The sequence below is a fragment of the Ursus maritimus genome, unplaced genomic scaffold, assembly GCF_017311325.1.
Source record: "Ursus maritimus isolate PB19 unplaced genomic scaffold, ASM1731132v1 scaffold_30, whole genome shotgun sequence".
NCBI classification, from domain to species: domain Eukaryota; kingdom Metazoa; phylum Chordata; class Mammalia; order Carnivora; family Ursidae; genus Ursus; species Ursus maritimus.
This window is the reverse complement of record NW_024425564.1, coordinates 14869971-14892687: the sequence shown is the minus strand read 5'-3', so window position 1 is coordinate 14892687 and position 22717 is coordinate 14869971. Positions and strand designations below refer to the sequence as shown.

The 22717-nt window shown below is 44.5% G+C and overlaps 1 protein-coding gene across 3 annotated transcripts in view; it reads right to left on the bottom strand.

The window, feature by feature from the left end:
* BPHL (biphenyl hydrolase like) overlaps positions 1–22717 on the bottom strand; it is a 35890-nt gene that overhangs the window by 6737 nt on the left and 6436 nt on the right. For 2 of the 3 annotated variants that reach the window (XM_040645005.1, XM_008692859.2), the window contains exons 2-7: positions 22143–22246; positions 20039–20205; positions 17831–17984; positions 8026–8157; positions 5116–5229; positions 4465–4588 (exon numbers count right to left, since the gene is read on the bottom strand). In XM_040645005.1, the coding sequence (XP_040500939.1) occupies positions 4465–4588; positions 5116–5229; positions 8026–8157; positions 17831–17984; positions 20039–20205; positions 22143–22246 (795 nt within the window). The remainder of the gene's footprint in view (positions 1–4464; positions 4589–5115; positions 5230–8025; positions 8158–17830; positions 17985–20038; positions 20206–22142; positions 22247–22717) is intronic. The other variant, XM_040645006.1, reaches the window with a different exon arrangement.

Genomic DNA, 22717 nt, shown 5'->3' with positions numbered 1-22717 from the left:
CCCCCCCCCCCCCCCCGCTCTAATCAGAGTAGCTGTTGTTTTATGTGTTATGTCTTGGGCCTCTGCATCAGAGTTTGTTAGGAGGAAGGGTTCAGCTGCCAAAAAACAAATTTTAAAACCACCGACCTAGAATGATCCTTAAGGCCTCTTTGCTTCCTAGAGACTCTACCATTGTTCCTCACAAAGAGAAAAAAGAGAGACAAATTAACACAGGCCTGTTCAGCAGGCCTGAACAGCCCCACCCTCCATTTGGCCTCCTTCTGAGGACAGAAAGGCATTTGTCTCATACGTGATTATCTATTTGTTGGTATAATCTTTGACGGGATAGACCGCATCCTTAAGTTTAATTATACATGTACCTGGCAAGGTAACGAAATGCCAAGTTCACTGGAAACCTGCCACTCTGTCTTGCTTTCTGTAGCGTGGCCTGCAGCGCTGAATCTCAGTACGACTTCGGTGCTCAAGGAATCCACCTTCCTTTTCTGGGGTCCGAAATAAACCACCTGTGTTCTAGGTGGGTTCAGGCCCAACATAAAGGGCTCTTTTCGCAGGTGTACAAAGCAAGCCAGTTTAAGACAATCATTGCCAATTACACTTCACCTTCCACTCATTTGTTCCAAGGAATACTGCTCGAAGAAAATGATCTTCCATAAAAGTCTACTGAAATAATTCACATCTGAACGGGAAGGGGCTATTTTTTCCCATATTGATGTATTCTGTTGCTAGGAGATGGGTTTGGAACAGAATTCCTAAATTAAACCTCCTTGCAGACTGACTTTATTGAACCTGGCTCTCTAAGAGAACACACTGCATTTATCATGAGTGTCAGTGTGCAAAAACCTGTCATTTCTGAAGCTAGAAGACAATTAACCAGGTTGGCAAGTATATAATCCAGGCATCTTACCATCATATTAAAATAAGAGTATGTTTATGAGAGTAGCTGTGCTGTGGGGGGAAAGTGCTATCTTAGGAGGGAAACACATCTAGGATTTGTCACTTACTAGCAATGCAACCTTGGAAGATTACGTAATATCTCCCAACCTTGATTTTCTCATCTACACATGGGGACAATAATTTTTTTCATAAGTTTGCTGTGAAGTATAGTGAGATATTGTATGTAAAATGCCTTTTAAGATATAAAATGCTATATGGATATAAAAATTATACAGGCTGACAATAATTGTATTGTAGAATACAAAACATGTCCCCCACATTTAAAAATTCTCCTTTTAATTTGTTTGTTGAAACTTATCACAGAATAGTATGATTAAGAAGTAATGTAGGGGCGCCTGGGTGGCTCAGTCGGTGAAGCGTCTGCCTTCAGCTCAGGTCATGATCCCAGGGTCCTGGGATCGAACTGCGCATTGGGCTCCCTACTGGGGGGAGCCTGCTTCTCCCTCTCCCTCTGCCCCCACCCCCTGCCCCACTGTGTGCTCTCTCTCTCCCTCTCCACTCTCTCTCTCTCAAATAAATAAATAAAACCTTTTTTTTTTTTTTAAGTAGTGGATCGCTTATACCATGCACAAAGATAAACTTGAAATGGACTAAGAACCTACATGTGAGGCCTGAAACCATAAAACTCCTAGAAGAGAACACAGGCAGTAACTTCTCTGACATTGGATGTAGCAACTTTTTTCTAGATATGTCATCTGAGGCAATGGAAACAAAAGCAAAAATAAACTATTGGGACGATATCAAAATAAGAAGCTTCTGCACAGCAAAGGAAATAATCAATAAAACTAAAAGACAATCTACAGAATGAGAGAAGATATTTGCAAATGACATATCTGTTAAAGGGCTAGTATCCAAAACATGTAAAGAGCTTATAAACTCAGCATCCAAAAAAACCCCCAAATAATCCAATTAAAAAATAAGAAGACATGCATAGGTATTTCACCACAGAAGACACCCAGATGGCCAACAGACATGAAAAGGTGCTCAACATCACTCATCATCAGGGAAATGTAAGTCGGAACTACAAGGAAATATTACTTCACACCTGTCAGAATGGCTAAAATCAAAAACACAAGACAAGAGTTGGAGAGGACGGAGAAAGGGGAACCTTCTTACACTGTTGGTGGGAACGCAAACTGGTGCAGCCACTCTGGGAATCATACTATTCTGTGATAAGTTTCAACAAACAAATTAAAAATGGAACTACCCTACGATCCAGTAATCACATTACTGGGTATTTACCCCAAAGAATACAAAAACACTAATTCAAAGGGATACACACACCTCTATGTTTACAGGAGCATTATTTACAATAGCCAAATTATGCTAACAGCCCAAGCGTCCACTGATAGATACATGGATAAAGAAGAGGTGGTGTGTATACACACAGAAATATTACTCAACCATAAAAAAGAATGGAATCCTGCCATTTGTAACAACATGGATGGAGCTAGAGAGTATAATACTAAGTGAAATCCATCAGTCAGAGAAAGACAAATACCATATGATTCCACTCCTATGTGGAATTTAAGAAAGAAGCAAAGGAAAAAAAAAAAAAAAAGAAAAACCAAGAAGCAGACTCTCAACTCCAGAGAACAAACGGATGGTTAGCAGAGGGGAGGTGGGGGGGGGGGGGGGGGGAGGGCAAAATAGGTGATGGGGATTAAGAGGACAGTTATCATGATGAGCCCTGAGTAACACATAGAATCGCTGAGTCACTATACTGTGTACCTGAAACTAATATAACGCTGTATGTTAACTTCACTGGAATTTAAAAAAACAGTAGTGGAACTGTTTCTGAGTTTGGTGTCCCTGCTGGACTGTGTGAGCTCTCAGGACAGGGATCAGCACTAACCAGGCAATGCTGGCCCATGGCAGGCATCAGCAATCAGCTCACGGAAGGAAAGGAGAAAAGGAGGGAGGCAGCCAGGAAGAGAAAGAGAGAAGGAGGAAGGGAGGGAACAAGGGAGGGAGGATTTTCTTAAGTCATTAATAATGCCAATTTCAAAAGAATTCCAAAGCTGTCCAGAAGAATGACAGCATCTCTGGAATTAACACACAATCTCTAAAGGGGTCAAGGCTCCCTTGGATGTTTATCCTCTGGCATGTTTGTTAAAACAAAAGAAAAAAAAAATCAGGTCGCTATCCCTCAGTCACACCTGACTTTCTCCTTCAGGGTTCTCATCCACTCATGGAGAAGAAAGACTAAATTTATTCGACTTTAAATTTTCATCTCGATATAAGTACCACCAAAAGCTGGCTCCTGCGTCAGCCAAACTATTTAAAACATACATTTCTATTCCATACAAAAACGCATGGGGTTGAAGAACAGAATTTCTGCTGACATGTATAATAAGCTTCTTCGATGTCCAAGGCTGCTTGGCAGAAGCAAGAATGCGAAGAGCAAGTAGCATGTATCTATCTGCTGTTTAATCGAGTGAGCCACCAACATGGCTTGGTGTGTGTCGGTACTTTGTGATTCTGAATAACAGGCTTCCCATCTGATGTGTGCATACTTAAGGCTGAAATAACGTGAGAAGTTTACAACATAATTTTAAGTGGAAAAAAACAGAATTCAGAGTTGAATACAGAATATAATTATATTTATGTTTAAAAAATACTAGAAAGGAGAAACACATTAAAATTGCTAATAGCAGGGGGCGCCTGGGTGGCTCAGTCGGTGGAGGGTCCTGACTTTTGCTCTGGTCCTGATCCCAGGCTCCCGACTCAGCAGGAGTCTGCTTCCTACCCTTCGCCCCTCACCCCCACGCTGGTGTGCTCTCTTTTTCCACTCTCTCTGCGCTCTTTCTCAAATAAATAAATAAATAAATAAAATCTTTAAAAAGATGTTAATAGCAGAAGTATTTAAATGGGTGGCAAGCAGCAGGCAATTTGTCTTCTTCTTGTGATTTTACAAATTTTCTTTCCTGGGTCCATAGTACTTTTACAATGATAAACCCATCTGAAAATTTCCAAATTATATAAAACTGTTTTAGGTAACACTGATGGCTAGAAATCGAAACTGTCTGCAGTGTTACGGAACTTAGTACCTATTCGTACATTTGCCTTCGCGGCAACCAAAGGTGTCCATCTAAGAATTCCTTTCCTTCGGGGTCCCCATTACCCACAAATCCTGGCTCCTTGGCTCCGTGTTTCCCCGGTACCCTAAACAGAGCAGAACTACTTACTGACATTCGCAAAAAGGAGGGGAGGGGAGGAACACCCTAAAAACCCCCAACCCCCTGGCTGCCTGGGTGGCTCAGTCGGTTAAGTGTCTGCCTTCGGCTCGGGGGTAAACCCCAGGGTCCTGGGATCGAGCCCCACATGGGGCTCCCTGCTTTGCGGAGAGTCTGCTTCTCCCTCTGCCTCTGCCTCCCTCTCTCTGTCTCTCATGAATAAATAAAATCTTTAAAAAAAAAATCCCCACCCCAATGTTTCCCCTCCTTCCACAGCTCCTTCCACACGCACTGCCCGTGGGTCCTCAGGCTCTGAGGCAGAGACTACACTTACCGCGACCCTCTCACGTGTTCGTGTATGAAGTCGGCGTGGAACCGTGGGACCAGCGGATCCTTCTCCCCGTGCACGATTAAGGTGGGGCACTGAACGAGCAGCAGCAAGTGCCGACAGATATTCCCTGCAAGACAAACAGCACGGAGAATGAGCAAGGGGGGGTCAGAGGGGCCGCAGAGACCTGGGACTCGTCCTGCCTCCCTCTGGACCTCGGTGCCCTTGTCCTTGAAAGAGGTGGTCTGCATTAGATGGGATCTGAGGGGTCTTCTAGCTCTCACAATCTGTGGGCCTCCTTTTCTGGTGCTCTGCTGTTTTTTGTTTTGTTTTTTCTTGGAAAGGCCTACTAGTAAACAAGAAGTTTTGCCTGACAATATGCATAATTCATGAAAAACAGGAAAAGAAACAAAAAACCCCACAACTCTTTATATTATGGAAAGCAGTCCCTAGTTTGTAGAACAATGGTAGATGCTTGGCATCTGAAAACCTTTTCCCTTGAAATAATGTCTTAAGTGGTCCCTGGGCCCCCAGCTAGCCCTCAGAGCTTCTACCCCTCCTGTGACGTTATGATTTACACCTGGCAAATGAGCGTCTCTTCATTCCTCCTGCTTCCATGACATTCCTGACTGACATACCCCGAGGACAGGCCCTCACCTCCATTTGTAACAACATTCCTAGGGCAGGTGAGGAACAATCTGGCTCCGGTCCTGTCCTGCTGTTTCCTGCCTGGGAAATCGCGGTGGTTCCTCTGATGTTTCGGCCTCCTCCCTGGTCAAACAGGGGATACTTCTAGTTCTCTGGGGTGGCCGCGAGGCCAAAGAGAGATGTCATATCCACAGTTCTGGGCAGTGGGCAGGTACTCCATCAAGTGAGCTCCTTCTTCCTCTGCCTCCTCCCGCCTCTGCGGGGGTCACTGGGGCCTTGAGAAAGCTGGGAGCCAGCCCAATGGGGTGCTGCACAGGTTCCCGGCCTGTCCCTCCTCCTCAGGGCCCAGGGAGGAGCAGGGGGGACTGCCTGCTCAATGAGAAGGTGACAGGTTGGCTAGAGAAACACCTCTCTAGGTCTCAGAAGCTGCCCTCTCCCATCCCCGGGATGACACGCACCTGCTAACCGCAACATCAGAGGACGAAGAAAGCAGTCACTGCGGAGCGCTATGGGTCAGACACCGTTCACGTGGTTTGACGCCCATGAAACACCGCCTTCCCTGTTCCAGCTCACTTGGTCTGTACAATTATTTGTAGATCTAGTACTTTTATAATAAGAGTCCTAATAACCTTTTATCAAGTGCGTACTCTGTACTTGGTACTGCGGAACCCTGTTTCATCCTCACAACACCTTGCGGGGTAGTTATCAGCCTCTTCGGTTCACAGACAGGGAACGGCAACTTGGAGAAGCTCAGCTTCTCTATCATTCTGACAGCAACCACGTGGCGAGGCCAGACTTCACACCCAGGCTCGTCTGACTCCAAATCTGTGAGTTTAACCCCTATGCTAAATAGCATCCACCGACATGAGTGTACAATCATGGAAAAAAGGGCTCCTATCAAATTAATGAGGGTGGAGGGGAGATAAGTAGTTTATTAACAGTCTCGCTGCAACATCATCGATACCCTGCTAGCTCCTCTATATTTTGACATTTCCCCCCACCCTTTCTTTTCTTAAAAAAACTGTATTTGATTTTTTTAATTTTAGGTTTACAGCAAAATTGAGTGGAGGGTTCAAGGATTTCCTATCCCCCAGCCCTCCACATGCACAGCCTCCCCCACTATCAGCAGCCCCACCAGAGTGGGACATTTTTACAACCGATGAACCTACGTGGACATGTCATCACCACCCAGAGTCTGGAGTTTACGTTAGGCTTCATTCCTGGTTGTTGCCCATTCTGTGGGTTTGGGCAAATACACAATGACACGTAGCCACCACTACGGGATGACAGAGTATTTTCACGGCCCTAAAAATCCTGTTTTGGAGATTCTAACAGGTGAGTAGTGGGATCCTGTTATTTGGCTCACCTTTTAATCAGGTTATTTTCTTACTGTTCAGTTTTAAGACTTTGCTGTACATTTGGATAACAGAGCTTTATCAGCTTGCAAATATTTTCTCCCAGTCTGTGGCTTGTCTTTTCATGCTCTCGACAGTGTCTTTCGCAAAATGGAGGTTTTAAATTTTGACAAACACAGGACATATTTTCGAGCTGCTGATATAATTCTGCTTCTACCTTTGAGTCTTCCTACCCCTTCCGCTCTCTAGTCAGGAAAGCATAAAAGTTTGCCTTTCAGAAATTTGCCTTCTTTAATAGAGACGTTCTTTATGGCATTTTTGTTTTAAGAGCTGAGGGAGACACGTTTTCAAAGACCTATTTCTATGGGTGGGTACTGCATTAGAACAGGATGTATTTGCTGTTTTGAACTTGAACCAGAAAAGTAACATTTCCAAATGTCCTTCTCATTGTGAAAGTTTTGATAGGTGACTCACTCTGGAAATGATTACCTAATAGATCAAACTGGTCCTTCAGCTGCAGCCATTTTGTCACAAATGTGCTCTCACATCTGACCTTCGCTACCCTCTATTCTTTTAGCAGTTAAAATAGAAGAGTGAGAGATTAGCAACGTAAATAGCTACTGAAAAGCAGATTTTAATTCAGAATTTCTCTTAAGGATGTCCGTTCTTCCTGTTATTGGAAACGGTGTTAATTTTGCAGATAAAGACAGGGAGTTACAGTCCTCTGGGTGGGAAATACACTGAACGCTCGTCTTCAGGCTAATTCTGCTGGAGCTGAAGGTCATGACACAAAGGCCCTTCTTTTTTGTCCTGGTAAGAGAGGACATAGTAGGGTCACGCGTCTAAATGTAAAAAAGAGGGGCGCCTGGGTGGCACAGCGGTTGAGCGTCTGCCTTCAGCTATAAAAAATAAAATCTTAAAAATAAATAAATAAATAAATAAATAAATAAATGTAAAAAAGAAAAAATAGGGTATGGGCAGCAGCTTGTTTGTTTTCTGATTACCCACCCCAGAAGCAGAAAAAAAGCAAACACTATTTGAGGCTTCTGGAGAATTATTTTGTCATCATACACACAAAGGATTAGAAGGAAAAAAAGCACATTCTGCTATTAAAAACTTCACACTGTTGGGGCGCCTGGGTGGCACAGCGGTTAAGCGTCTGCCTTCGGCTCAGGGCGTGATCCCGGCGTTATGGGATCGAGCCCCACGTCAGGCTCCTCTGCTGGGAGCCTGCTTCTTCCTCTCCCGCTCCCCCTGCTTGTGTTCCCTCTCTCGCTGGCTGTCTCTATCTCTGTCAAATAAATAAATAAAATCTTAAAAAAAAAAACCACTTCACACTGTGAACCCTGATACGTACAGTAGGCGTAGACACATAGTATCGCGTAAGGCGGATTTATTATACAAGAGTGTGTATGGCAATCCCTAGCATCCTCAGTTCGCACATCAGTGTGAAAGGACAGTGGGTGAGCTCATTCATCACCAGGGAATTCTGGAACACCAGGGGAGGAATGCAAGCAGCCTCTCTAATCAGCAAAGGAACAGCTGAACAGTTCACATAACCTACCATCTGGAAGATGTTTAAATTGTTTTATCCCATCCACCCACTTCTCACAGGTTTTGGCAAAGTAGTCGTAGCCATACAAGGTTTCGAGAGGTTTTCTTGTTTTCTCACTCCATTTAGAAACATCTCGGATACCTGAAAAATAGAAGTATTGACAGGAACAGCTTTAGTCTAGGGGCACCCAGGGGGCTCAGTCAGTTAAGCATCTGCCTTCGGCTCAGGTCACGATCCTCGAGCCCTTCGGAGCAGAGAGCCTGCTTCTCCCTCTCCCTCTGAACCTCCCCCCCGCTCCTTCTTTCAAATAAATAAAATCTTAAAAAAGAAAAAAAAAACAGGTTTAGTCTAATGCTAAGTAGGTTAATCTTTAAATATTGCAAACATAGCCCACTCCAGAGGCACCGTGTCTGCTGCCCTATCTGCCTGGAACGTTTCCCCGGGTTTCACACGGCTACTCCTCACTTCGCCCAGGTCAGTGAGGCCTTCCCTGACCCGCTCCCAGAGCACCGTCCCTCCAGCTGCTCTGCTTAGCATCCACCAGCACTTTGTAGCATTTTCTGTGTCCATGGCCGAGTGTCTGTCTCCCCACTAAGACAAAAGCTCCAGCGTAAGGAACTTGGTTTTGTTTTCCTTCCCACTTATCCCCACAGCCTAGACCAGGACCTGACACAGAAAAGGCACAAAAAAAATTTCTACCCACTGAATGAAATTAGATCTGCATTTAATGCTTTCTGTTAAAGGTATAAGACAGAAGAAGATATTCCTGCAATTAGAGTTATCTGAGTAAGACTGTCATGATTTATAAAAGAGTAGGTTTTTTCTGAAGTGCATTTATGGACATTAAAAATGGACAAATTATTCATTCTAGTTTCTGCTACTGAAGAAATACGGGTGTGAAAGGCTAACCATGAACTCGAAATTATATTACAGATGATTCACTCCCAGGAAAGGAAATAATTGGGGCGCCTGGGTGGCTCAGTCAGTTAAGTGTCTGACTTCGGTTCAGGTCCTAATCTCAGGGTCCTGGGATCGAGCCCCACTTCAGGCTCTCTGCTCAGCAGGGAGTCTGCTTCTCCCTCTCCCTCCCCTCCTCCCTCTGCTCCTCCCCCTGACAATGTTCTCTCTCTCAAATAAAAAATAAATAAAGTATTTTAAAAAAAAGGAAAGGAAATAATAGCTATGCATTTTAAAACGCATGAACAGGGATGACTGGGTGGCTCAGACGGTCAAGCATCTGCCTTCGGCTCAGGTCATGATCTCGGGGTCCTGGGATCAAGCCCCATGTCTGGCTCCTTGCTCAGCAGGGAGTTTGCTCCTCCCTCTCCATGTGCCCCTCCCCCTCACTCATGCTCTCCCTCAAATATAAACAAATCTTAAAAAAAAAAAACCTCACGAACAAATCAATTACTTAGCCCACTCTTCCATATTTCTTTAAACACACCAATAATTGTAAGACTTCTGAGCATATTACACGTTGCTTATGGACAGCTTTTAACACACTGCTTCTGCCACACAATACACCTCAAAGACAACGCATGACTCAACATGAGTTGAACAATACCCCTCCCGACAGTGCCAGGCCCCTGGCAGGCTCCCTGTATGTACTCAGTGAATGCAAGTCACAGAGTGGAGGGAAAACTGCTGTTGACAACTACAGCTGCCCCTAAGGAGGGCAGGAGCTGTGACAGTGCCAGATGGGTTCGGACCTGCAGAGGTCAGCCCAGAGGTGCGTACGGAGGCTGAGGAGAGCTGACCTGCTCTGCACAGCAGTGAAGAAACTTCACAGAGGGATGCAGAGAAGTGTGGAAATTAAGAGGGTGGGGAGGCGATCTGGGAAGAAGAAAAAGGAGAGCTGGAAGAGGGGAAAGGAGAGAGGAGCCAGCAAGAGGTCATAAAGATGGCGGATAAAAAAATCTCCTGTAGATATTTCTACTTTGGGCTCTATTGCAGACCACACTCTCTGCAAGGTGCCCTTGCAGGGGAATGACTAGTTTGTTGTTTTTTTTTTAAGTAGGCTCCATGCCCAGCGTGGAGCGCAATGCAGGGCTTGAACTCACGACCCTGAGATCAAAGACCCGAGCTGAAATCAAGAGTCAGATGCTCAACCGCACTGAGCCACCCAGGGGTCCCTATGACCAGATCATTCATAAAACATATTCTTTGTTGCATTGTTGGAGTTGCAGCAATTAATGGAAACTAGGATATGAAGGTGTGTGTGTGAGAAAGAAGAGAACCTGAAAAGAGAGCAAAGAATAGTAAGCTACTTAAAAGGCAGGTTTAATTTGGGGGAAAATGCACCTGCTAGCTGGGGGTAAGTGGGTAGAGCTGAACCTGAGATTCCTAGATTAAGCGGAGACGAAATGGCCCCAAACCTGGCGTGATCCTGTGGTTCCCTACAGTGGCAAATGTAAATCCTCTCTGAAGGAAAGCATCACCACTTTGTATGCCGGTCTTTTTTGGGTGTGTGTTTTCAGATTAAGGGTAGGCAAATGTTCGCTCCTAATCACAGGCCACAAAGCAATTAGAATCTTTATAACGCAAATGAAAACGCTAGAACACTGGAAGAGAAAGCTTAAGCAATGATGCAGACCACCACAAAGAGAGACAAGAAGATGAACAAGAGACAGGGAAGATGGGAAGGCAAGACCCACAAAGTTCACTGAGTCCCTGACAGAGGAGAGGTGAGGGAGAACGGACGAGAAGCAATACAGGAAGGAGGACACGGGCGAGAACGGTTTTCAGAACTGATCAAAAATAAGGGTCCACAGACAAAAACTGAATATAACCCAAAGTGGATAAATAAAAAGGAATTCACATCTAGTCACACAACAGTAAAATAGCCATATATCAAAGAGAGAGAAAAAGCCTGAAAAACAGCCAGAGGGGAGACACATCACTCCAGAGGGGGAAAGCTACACGGGCAAAACTTCTCCACAGCGTTCCACGAAGGGCAGAAGACCCTGGAAAGGCAGAGAACATAATTTGCCATTTATATTTCTGCCCTTCGCCACACAATCTTTCATGAATGAGTGTGGAATAGAGACAGATCGAAGCAAAACGGAGCTCACTATTAACAGAGCTGTCCCTGAAGACCTTCTAAAAAACACCTTGAGGAGAAAGAGAAGTGAGCTTGGGAGGAATATCTGAGATGAAAGAAGGAAAGCGGAGTAAAGAAACTGACGAGCGTGTCCCTAAGTGTGAAAACACACAAAACTCGCCAAGCTAACGAGAACACAAAACGCTGGAACTTTTTTTTTACGTTGAAATTCGTTCTGTCCATAAAGGAAGCCAAAGGGCAAGCCACAAGCTGTGTAGCACCAGTACTGAGGCAACTACTAACCAGCAAGGGGGTAATAACCAGACTCTCGAACACCAGAAACCCTGCCGATCAGTAACATCCTCATAATACTGGACGTGTTCTAGTCGAGCTGGGTGGAGAGTCCTTGGGTGTTTGCTCTGTTGTTAGACTTCACAGGTATGCCTGTTAAACACCTTGTTTTAAAACTCTGGTGTAATCTTTGATACATAGGAATCAACAAAAAGAAGCGAAAAGACATGAACAGGTAAAATACAGGAGGAGAAACCCCAGTGTGCATAAATATGTCAAAAGACTCTCAATCCTATTAGTAAGAGGAAGAGGCACGTTAAGATACCATTTCACAGCCATTGGACTGGCTAGGACTAAGAAGTCTGATGATTCCAAGTTTTTGTTGAGGACGTAAACTGAGGAATCTAATATGCACCTGGTGGAAATGCAAATTTACGTAGTTGGAACACAGCTGGTCACTTGTAACACGGGGTAGTTACATCCCACAATATATTCAGCAAATCTCACGTATGGGCCTATACCCCAGACAGACACTGCTGCTCCCAGGCCCCAGGAGACATTACATGAATATTCACAGCAACAGTGAAAATAGACCTACAGTCCACTGATAAAAGAGAAGGAAAATAAAATACATTTGCTCAACAGAGTATGATACAGCAACATCACGAATGAATCTTAGAAATTCAACGTTCAGGGGCGCCTGGGTAGCGCAGTCGTTAAAAGCGTCTGCCTTTGGCTCAGGGCGTGATCCCGGCGTTATGGGATCGAGCCCCACATCGGGCTCCTCTGCTGGGAGCCTGCTTCTTCCTCTCCCACTCCCCCTGCTTGTGTTCCCTCTCTCGCTGGCTGTCTCTGTAAAATAAATAAAATCTTCAAAAAAAAAAAGAAATTCAACGTTCATTGAGACAGTGAGTCATAGATGATCTACAGAATGATGTCACTTTGTGTAGCTCAAAAACAAATAAAACTAAATTACCTATTGTTTAGGAATATAAACAGATGTGACGGAAGTGTTTTCAAAAAGGCACAGGGATGATCGTAGGGCTCAGGCTAGAGGTGGGGTGCACTGGGGAGGAAGCATGTGGATACACTGAAGGTATAAACAGCGATCAATCTTATGTTCACGGTGAGCTCATGGGTGTCCGTAATTTACAGTGTCACGTGTTGCATTATAGGTATCAAATATTATACAATTAAATAAAATTCAATTACAAAATAATAAATTTAAATAGAATATTATATAGTAAATTACAAAATAAAATTTAATATATACTTATATAATAATAGTATAAATATGTATTATTCATGTTTACATAAAGATACACAAATATATTTAATATAAATGTTTAATTTATATATGTAATATATTATATATTTTATCATTTTATTGTTAATAAGGTTATTAATATGTAAAATAACTAACATTTTACACTTACATATTTTATAGAATCATATATATATTTTCATAAAATAAAAAAATTCCCCTGTGACAGAAAGGCCAAGATCTTTTAAGATCCAAGTTAGCTAATGTTCAATGTGAAAACATTTTTCTTGCTAAAATGTAAATTCGTCCCTGGGATAGGAGAGTAAAAGCAGACATTTAGAGAGTAAAAGCAGACATTTAGAGTGAGAGGTAGCTATCAGTATGTAAAATTTGGGGCCTGGCTTTAGACTCTCGGGGGAAATATTATCTAAATCTCAAGGAGCAGAAAAATCTAGCAGTAGCTGGGGCAAGCCAGAGGTTCACTTCAAGCACTGTGGTTAAGCACACAGGCTCAGAAGTCCTACTGGCTGGGTCTGAACCCTGAGCACATTCCTCAACCTCTCTGTGCTAGTTTCCTCATCTGAAAAATGAGAATTATAATAACACTCTGACATAAAGAGTAAATAAGTTAGACATGAAATGTGCTAACAGTGGTACCCAGCATATAACAAACACTCAAAAATATTCTGTGTATTTATATACTTACTTTTGTTAACTTTTTTTCAAGAGGAAGCCAGTTTTACCCCAAAGCATAATTTCCACCAAAAAATAAGTAGCAATTATGTTTCACAGTTAAGTTCCTAAAATAACTATTTGACTCAAACTATTTGCTGATGTGAAATAGATATAATTTGTATCCCCCCCCCAAAACAGATACATTTCTTTTTTTGAGCATATAACTTGTGCTAAGTACCAGAGGAAAACTCATTCACTCACCATTAATTAGTGAATTAATCCAGTAAACATTATTTGTAGGCTGCTGAGTGTTAGAGCACATACAAACTTGAATAGGATTTGGTCTCTGCCCTCAAGGGCCTTATCGTCTAGAGTTGTAAAGGACCTCTGTAGAAGAGTGGGATAAATGTCATTGGAGAGGCTGGGGGAGGACAGAGGAGGGCCAGTGAGCTCAGAGGGGCAATGGCAGGAAGTGGCAGTGGTGGTGGGCTTCCTGGAGGAGGCACTGTTGGGTCTAAGTCTGCCAGAACAGAAGCTTGCAAGCAAATACAGGAGCCGTGCCACCGATTGCCAGAACTTCAGGAGTTTCCAGGTGGTCGAAGAAAAGGATAGGTGTGGGGGGTAGAGGAGAGAAAGCGGCAGCAGATGGGCCTAGAAAGACAAGGGGTTCTCGCTCACTCAGACTTCGAGAGCAAAGTAGAGGACTCTGAACCCTAATCATCTGGAAAGCAATACGAGGCTGTGGAGGGTTTTCAAGTAAGATATAATGAGATTTACATCTTAGCAAACTACCGTCCAAGCAGTTTGGAAAGTAGACTGAAAGGAGGTAAAGACAGAGCAGGTTGGAAAGTGCTGGTCGATCTAAGTGAAGACAGATGGGGAGGCCTGGACCTGGGGCCTGGCAGGAGGAACGGAAAAGGTGAGATGGATTCCAGACAGAGCTCAGCAGAACGCAGGAAGAACGCAGAGGTCTGGATCACTGACTGCAGACGCAAAACGCTGGGCTTCACTGGCGGACCTCCCAGCTGTGCCATCAACACAGGCTTCTTCGCTTGCCTGAGCCCTGAGCTGAGTCACACATAGCTGTGTTAACGTTAGCTCACAGTAGGCGTTTAGTAAATCATAATCAAAATATTCTCTCTTGTGGAAGAAAGTATATTCCACTGAGTGTCACTTAGCAAGGTGGGAAATGTAGCAGGAAGGACAGGTGTGCAGGAAAGATTATGAGTCTGACTTTGGACACACTGAACGTAAGATGAAAAATGAACACGAAGTTGAGTATCTGGAATCTGGGAGTCTGAAGACGCCAACGGACGAGGGAAGCTCCCTGGGTGTCAGAATGAGAAGAGGAGCAGAGGGCTAAGGATGGAGCCCGGCAGCGCAGAGCAGGGAAGGCGTCAGACAGAGGATGGGCACGGGTAAGGGGAAAGCTATGGCTGCGGCGGCAAGAAAGTCAGGGCGGAGAAGCTTCAAGAAGAGGGTGTGGTCAGCACCACCTCACGTGTGTGCGTTCGCGTGCCGCAGAATGCCCGAGAAGCTGAAGCGCGCCAACGCACCCGAGGGGCCGGACAGCACGGAGGCCCCGGTGCAGGAGGCGGGGGCCCCAAGCCACCCCGCGCATGGTAGGGGGAGAGGGGGCCGAGCGAGTCGGCCTGGCGGCTGGAAGGGCGGCCCAACTCTGGCGGCAATGGCAGCGGTTCAACGTGGGAGCCGCACAGGAAGGCTGAGCGCACGGGGGCAGCGGGACAGCGGGGCCGGGCCCAGGCGCCTGGACGGCACCGAAGGATTTTACGTCGCAGAATCCAGTGCCCAGGTTTTTGCCTTAGGGAGGAAGCTCCTACATGGAAGACCGACGGCCCTCCGAGGCCGAGGGTCCTCAGCAGGAAAACGGTGCGCAGAAGAGACAGCGGTTACCTTAGAGGTCGGCCCTGCAGGCCTCCCAGGTGGACGAGCCCCTCTCGCGGAGACAGAGACGACGGCCCGGCTGCGGCAAGACTCACGCGGCGGTGAGCTCAGTGCAGACTCACCAGTTCCAGGCTGTCCAGAGCCAGGTGCTCGGCCGGTACACAGAAATCCGGCTCTGGGGGAGTCTGGCTGAATAGTAGTTTGGAGAACATCACCCCCTAGTCAGAGCGGAACCTGTGAGACCTCTGCTCAGCTGAGTACCAGTATCTCTTGGGCGTGGGTGCTGGCCAAGCTGGTGTGAGCCCCCCTCTCACAGATTATGGCCAAACTCCAGACGGAACGAGGAGCAACTACCTGCCAAGGTGTAAGAGCGGGAGGCTGACCACAGTCAAACCTTGAAGGATGACCCAGAAAGGAGATGAGTTTCTTATTTCCCTTTTCTTCCTTTGGGGGTGCTGAAAGCAGAAACTTCAGGAGAAGACCCCTAGGATTAGCCAGAGGACCTGGACCAGGCTCCCCTGCTTGAGGAAGACTGTTTTGTTTTTTTCTTTCTCTCTCTCTCTCTCTCTTCTTACCCAAGGCCATGTTGGGAAGGTGCACAACCATGGGCCTGCACTACTAGTCCAGCGGCAGGCCCCTAATGCTCCAAGAGAAGGCTAGCTCTCTGACCGAACATATCAGAAAAAGGCGCCCCTAGTGTCTGAAGATTGTAGGCGACATCCCTGTTATTCGTTCCATCTCTTTTCTCTTGCTGCTTTGCCCTAAAGATGGCTCCAGTTGCAGGGTACTGCACAATGGGGGTGTGGGGTGCTGAAACCTGTCTTTCTGAGAGAAAACTGTGTTTCTGGTCATAGGAGCTTTGAAGGGGGTCCCTAATTCTGCATATGAACTGATGAAATGATTCAAGTCCTGGGATCACCCCTGAGCTCTCCATGTACAGGGAAGATGCAAAAAAGCACATACATAAGCTTCAAGAACTGAACTACCATATAAACCACCATCTACATCCCAGCACAGGCTTCGAGAACGGACCTGATGCTGCAACAACAGCCCACAGAAGGCTAAAGAGAATTTGCAGTATGAACCTAACCAGGCTGACTGCATGCCGAGGAAAAAAAACAACATTCCTCAGAGTTGTAACAGGATACCGAGTCTCACGGCATAGTACAATAAAAACAATCCCAAATTAACCAACATACAAAACCAAAAAATACATAAATGAAAAAACTCTACAACCCCCAAACAGGCAGATCTGACCAATTCTCAAGGGAAAAGACAACCAGCAAATGCTGACCCTAAAATGACCCAGACATTGGAATTATCAGGCAGAGAAGGCAGGCATTGTCACAGGCATTTCCATTCCGTTTACAGTATTTTCTCCTCTGAACCCGGCAGGGATACAACAAGGACAAGCAGGAGTACCGATTAGGATGGGTGACTGCCTCGGACTCATCATTTAAGAGGGTCATTGCCCCTCCTCAAACAGGGCGAAGAACTAAGATTCTACAATGGAACACTGACATTAGTGGCTGACTTAAATCGGGTGAACTGCGGAACCAGCTGAGTAAAACTAAACTTGTCATATTCTAGTGTCTGCGTCTGCAAATGTTTTCTGTCAAGGCCCAGAGAGTATTTTTGGCTTTGTGAGCCAAGAGGCAAAATCAAAGGTATTCGGTAGGTAGATTTAAGGTGAGAGACCTCTGACCCACTTGATCCCAACTGGCTGGGCCGGTCCATCTGGGATCCAGGAGAAACACACTCCCAATAAAAAGCCACCAGACTGAAGAAGAGGGTCCTGGTGGGTCAGGCTGGCAGATGGTGTTGGGGAGGCATTCCAGGGCATTTTTGCTTTTTGCCCCAGACACCCTCAGATCCCAGTGTGTCCTTCTCTCCTCCTGAGAGCCACGCAGTTTCAGTTTGGTCAGCCTGCCAGAGGCTAAGCGAGTCCCGAGTTGCTGACTGCAATCCCACAGCTGGGTGCCTGGGAACGGCCAGCAGTCACTAGCATGTAAGCGGCCACCAGCACAGGCTCTGGGCAGCAACTCTGGGCGCAGAGGAGGAAACAGGGACGGAGGGGGATGCCCCTGCTTGATCTCTAGGCCTGACGGCACCAGCCTTCTCCATCAGTGCCCGGCCTTACAAAAACAGATGGGTTGGCTTTGGCCCACAGGCTGTAGTTTGACGGTCCCCGTTCTTCTGCCTCTAAAAACTTCAAAGATAAGCTTGAAGGACAACCTTACAAAATGTGAACAGCACAAAATTTCCTTATCAAAATATAAGGTTTCATATTTGGATACAATGTTCCTTTTCACGCTCCCATAATTTTAAATGAGGTTATGAAGAACACTTTTCATCAAGCCCTCCCTTCTCGAAGTTCACTATCAGCAGTCGGAAATGTGAACGCGGATTTTCTAGGACCTTTTCCTGAGTCATGAAGGTGTCCCTTCTGCAAACAGAAGGTGTTAAAACACAGGCTGGTTAAACTGTAGGACTTTTCTGAGAACTCATGGCTTTTCCTACCGCAGAGCTGAGTACTGGAAGCAGATGAGACAGGACTTGTCAACACATATTGAAGTAAGTCCTGAGAAGGGAGAGCAAAGGTGCCACGTGTCATGACATCTCTGATTCGTGAAACCTACCCTGATAAATCGCCTCATCTTCATCAGTCACGTAGGCATTGGCTCCCCAGATCACCATCTTGCTGATGTACGACGGATATTTTGCAGCTGCAATGAGAGCTGTAATGCCACCATCACTCCATCCCAGCAGAGACACCTTCTTAAACTTCAGCGTCTGCGGGGAATACAGTGAAAGGCATAGCACAGCTGACTGCTCCTCTCTGCTAAAAGAATCCCATAACTGACAGTTGTCAAAATCAATACAGCTGTGAGGTTTGGAGCAGCCGCTGGCAATTTAAGAAAAATCCTAGAGTCCATCATTTGATGATGTAAATGTTTTTTCTCAATTATTTTGGTGGAAGTATAAGTATCGTAAAATCCTAAGTGCCTCTGAAACTAATAATGCAGTATATGTTCATTAAATTGAATAAAAAACCCCTAAGTACATAGTACTGCTTTGAATTAATGAGGGAACTACATCTTCTGGAGGTATAGAATCTCTGGAAACAGAGGCGATCAGCTGTCCTTGGAAATGACAAGTAACATGTGCACACACACCCACCACGCCTGAGCGAAGGCTTTGAGAATAGTATGCAGATTACAGAGGGAAACTTGATATTTACTGGATGGAATGAAGTCACCGCATCTGATAAAACCACTGACTGCAACTGTGGGAAGAACAGGCTGGAGGAGAATGGTGTCACGGGGAGGTTATGTTAGTCTTTAAATCAACCAGGATCTGAAAACTTGTTAGACAGGGAAACTGAACAAAGATTACATCTGAGAGATACTGCCTAGAAGTAAAAATAGAATGACTTGGAAAATGAAAGATGTAACAAATATCAGTCCAAGATACTGATGGGACTATCAAGTGCTGTAAGTAGCAAGGATAATAATTTGGCACTATCTTGTAAAAGGAACATTTGCATCTCCTATAACCCAGCATCACCCCCTAGACACGTATGGGGCTCCTACACTTGTGCGCCAGGAGACAGGCCCTGGGGTGTCCACACCAACATCGTTTATAAGAGATCTAAAATGTCCATGAACAAAACAATGTTCGCTGCACTGCTGTTTATAATCACAAAAAAAGCAACTTAAAAATTAGATTATTTAGCTACCAGCAGAGAGAGGTGAAATAAGATGGTGCATGCACACAATGGAATACCATGTGACTACTGTAAGACTTACGTAAACTTATTTATTCACATGCAAGTATCTCCTTGACAAATTGTTCAAAGAACAGTAATTTGGAAAAACATTATGTATAAATATGATGCCATCAATACAAAACTGTGTATTTATATATGTAATAAGATTGGCTGGAGGGGAAGCCTCTTGCACTGTTGTTGGCAATGCAAGCTGGTACAGCCACTCTGGAAACTAGAATGGAGGTTCCTCAAAAAGTTCAAAATAGAACTACCCTACCATCCAGCAATTGCACTAGTATGTCTTTATCTAAAGGATACAAAATAGTGATTTTGTATCCCAATGTTTACAGCCCACAATAGCCAAAATACGGAAAGAGACCAGATGTCTATCAACAGATGAATGGATAAAGAAGAGGTGGTATATATATAATGGAATATTAGTCAGCCATCAAAAAGGATGAACTATTGCCATTTACAGTGATGTGGATGGACCTAGAAGGTATTATGCTAAGTGAAATAAGTCAGTGAGAGAAGGACAAATACCATATGATTTCACTCATATGTGGAGTTTAAGAAACAAAACAGATGAATATAGGGGAAAGAAGGAAAATAAGATGAAATAAAATAAGATGAAAACAGAAAGGGAAGCAAACCATAAGAGACTCTTAACTCTAGGAAACAAACTGAGGGCTGCTGGAGGGGAGGTGGGGGGGAGATGGGGTAATCAAGTGATGGTAATTAAGGAGGGCATGTGATGGAATAAGCACTGAGCTTTATATGCAACTGATGAATCACTAAATTCTACCTCTGAAACTAATAATACATGTATGTTAACTAAATTGGGAAAAAAAAGATTGGCTGGAAAGGCAGAGTCTCAAAGTCATAGCAGCAGTATCTCTAAATAGTCGGACTGTGGGATATTTCTACTTGCTAATTCATACCTATTTGAACTCCCTAAATTTTCTGTAGGAATCACATGGTATTAGCCTTACAGAAATAAAAAAAACCCCAGAAACAAAACAGATGAAGACAGGCCCAGCCATCCTCCCTCCTCTGGACTCTTCCCTAAGAGACCCACCTTCATCAAATCAACAGCATCTTTTGCATCCCTTTCAAAAAAGTCCACTGGGAAATCTCGGTCTGGGGGTCTGGAGTGTCCATATCCTCGGGGATCCCAGGCAACCACTGTGAAGAGCTTCTTACTCAGGTTCTTAATCTGGGGTCCAAAATCAGTCTCTCCACTTCCTAAAAATAGCCACTCGGTTACCCACAGGTGAATGATTTCATTATTTCAAGCACATTACAGTAAAAGCAGAAACAACTACAATCTTAAAACAAAGTTAGACAGCAGGATGCAGTCAGCAAAGTAACCTTGTGATGATAAAATCCATTTACTGGGAGGCTGACTTCCTCTCCTGGTGGAGTTCAGACCTGCCTTTTGTCTCCTCCTAGTGGCTACTTTGAGAACAGAGGCCCTGATTCATTCGGTCCTGTATTATTTCGGCACTTAGGGTACTTTCCCAGTTAATCTTGCTTAATAAAAAATTTTTTTTTAATTAAAAAAAAGGAATTTATGAAACTGCATAGAAATTGACTTATCAATATGATATGCTTCTGGGTGATTTTTTCTTTCTTTTTAAAAAATGGCTGTTACAAATGAGAGAGATCCCAATATCATCTGTCAACAAATTTATGAGATTTGGTCCAAGTTATTCAAAGTATAATTCTAAATTCCCAGGTGTTTTTTTTACTAAGCTAATGTGAATAGCCCTGGAGATTTTATTTTCTGGTTATAAGTAAACACCAGAAAACAACTAAAACACTAAATGAAGGGGAGGGCAGGGTGTGGAGGGAAGAAATCAAATTAGCTTGTTCCATTCAAACAGCAGCATGGTAACAAGCAGAAGCACGTTCGTGAGGCTGCGGTGGAACTGCCTGGCAGTTCCCAGCCTGCCCGTAAGGTCACGGCCACTTGTGCGCACACCTGCCACGTGTGCCGTGGAAGGCCAGACTCTCAAGGAGCCCAGTCCGGGGACAAGTCAGCATTTCATTCATAAAGTCTGCTTAGCTTCTAAGGGCTGGTAGCTCAGGCCACATGTGGATACCAAACATCTTGCCTGATAAACTAGCTATTACTACAAAATGTCTTTTAAGGTGGTACAGGGTCATTTAACATTACCAAGGACCACCATTCTTCCTGGGAAGATCTACCTTTCTCAACATCAGGTAAATCATTCAGAAAACCTAAGGCAAAAATATAAATGGAGGGGTGCCTGCGTGGTTCTGTTAGTTTAGCGTCTGACTCTGGATCTCAGCTCAGGTCTTGACCTCAGGGTTTTGAGATCGAGTCCTGTGTTGGGCTCCACGCTGGACATGGAGCCTACTTAGAAAAAATATATATATGTGTGTATATAATGTGCAATATATATATAGTATATGTGCTTTTTTTACACATATATATGGTTTTTACACACACATACATGTGTATGCAAATCTGGCAAAGCATTTTACTTTTAGAAGAAAATAAATCATAAGGAAATTGTATATGTTGGTATTATTTCACTAAATTAAAACACTACTAAAACCCTTAAAACCAAATTTGAGTGTCCTGGGATCACTGGACATTATCCCCCAGAGCTGTCTACATGTAAATTACTTATCTGAAAGATAAAATTGGGATCCAGTTGGCTTTATTATGCTCCATTCATGCCAATCTAATTCTGACTTCCAAAAAGTCTTTAAATTAAGTCTTGTTCTTAGCTCTTATTTTAATTAAGCATATAACCAACCACAACAGGTTGATCAATTCCTCTTCTAGCACTGGAAGTCTTGCACCCTGGAACCCCTCGATTCCAGGCACACTGGGATCGTTGGTCAGTAGCTCATCTCCTTCTTTCATCTATCCCTTCCTCCTACACTCCTTTCCTTGACCCCTGTTATCCTCCCAAATTTTAGGTAACTACACAGTATAACTGTATGGGGAAAAAAAAACCACCCTGGGTATTTAAAGGACTGAAGAATACATGTAGTAGAAAGTTATCTTTCTTTTCTGTCACTTAAATTTGTGGCCAATAGTAAAGCATTTAGCAAAGCACTAAAATTAATAATCAATATTTGGCATCTAATAATGTGAATGCATCACAGACTACACAGCATGCAAATTCCATTAAAAACTTCCAGACCCAACATTCCAGGAAGCAGCAGGACTGCGTGCTCTCCCTCTCCGGTCTGCTGATAGTGCAAATGGACCCCATTCACAGCTACTTTGCCCGAGGTTATGGAGGTGCTGAAAGAGAAAAATCCCACCCCCAAAGAAAAATTACTCAGCAGTACAAACGTAATATGACCAGACTGCCCTTTTATATACCTGAGTCAACTCCAGTACCCTTCTCAGGCTTCTTGGGTGACTTTGGTTTGTGCTTTAGTTTTCCAGACCTAAAAGGGGACGGCTTACTAGACTGCAGATCTGAACTGGGCCTTCGTGTTTGAATGTCCTACAGCGCCAGCCCAGGGCTTGCCCTACAGAAGTACTGAGAGGTTGCTGAAATCAACGGCCATACACCCCCAAGGGCACACACCTGGTGAGCTGGATGCCAGTGGTGCCAGGTGCAGGCTGATGTGGGAGCTTCACACGGTGACAAGCGAGGGTGGGCAACCGGGACACAGAGCCTGGAGCCATTTGTCAGGAACTCAGCAGACCTAGAGGGGCAGCCTGGGCCTTCGGCTGCACTGGCAGTGTTCCTAAGGGCGTGGCTGG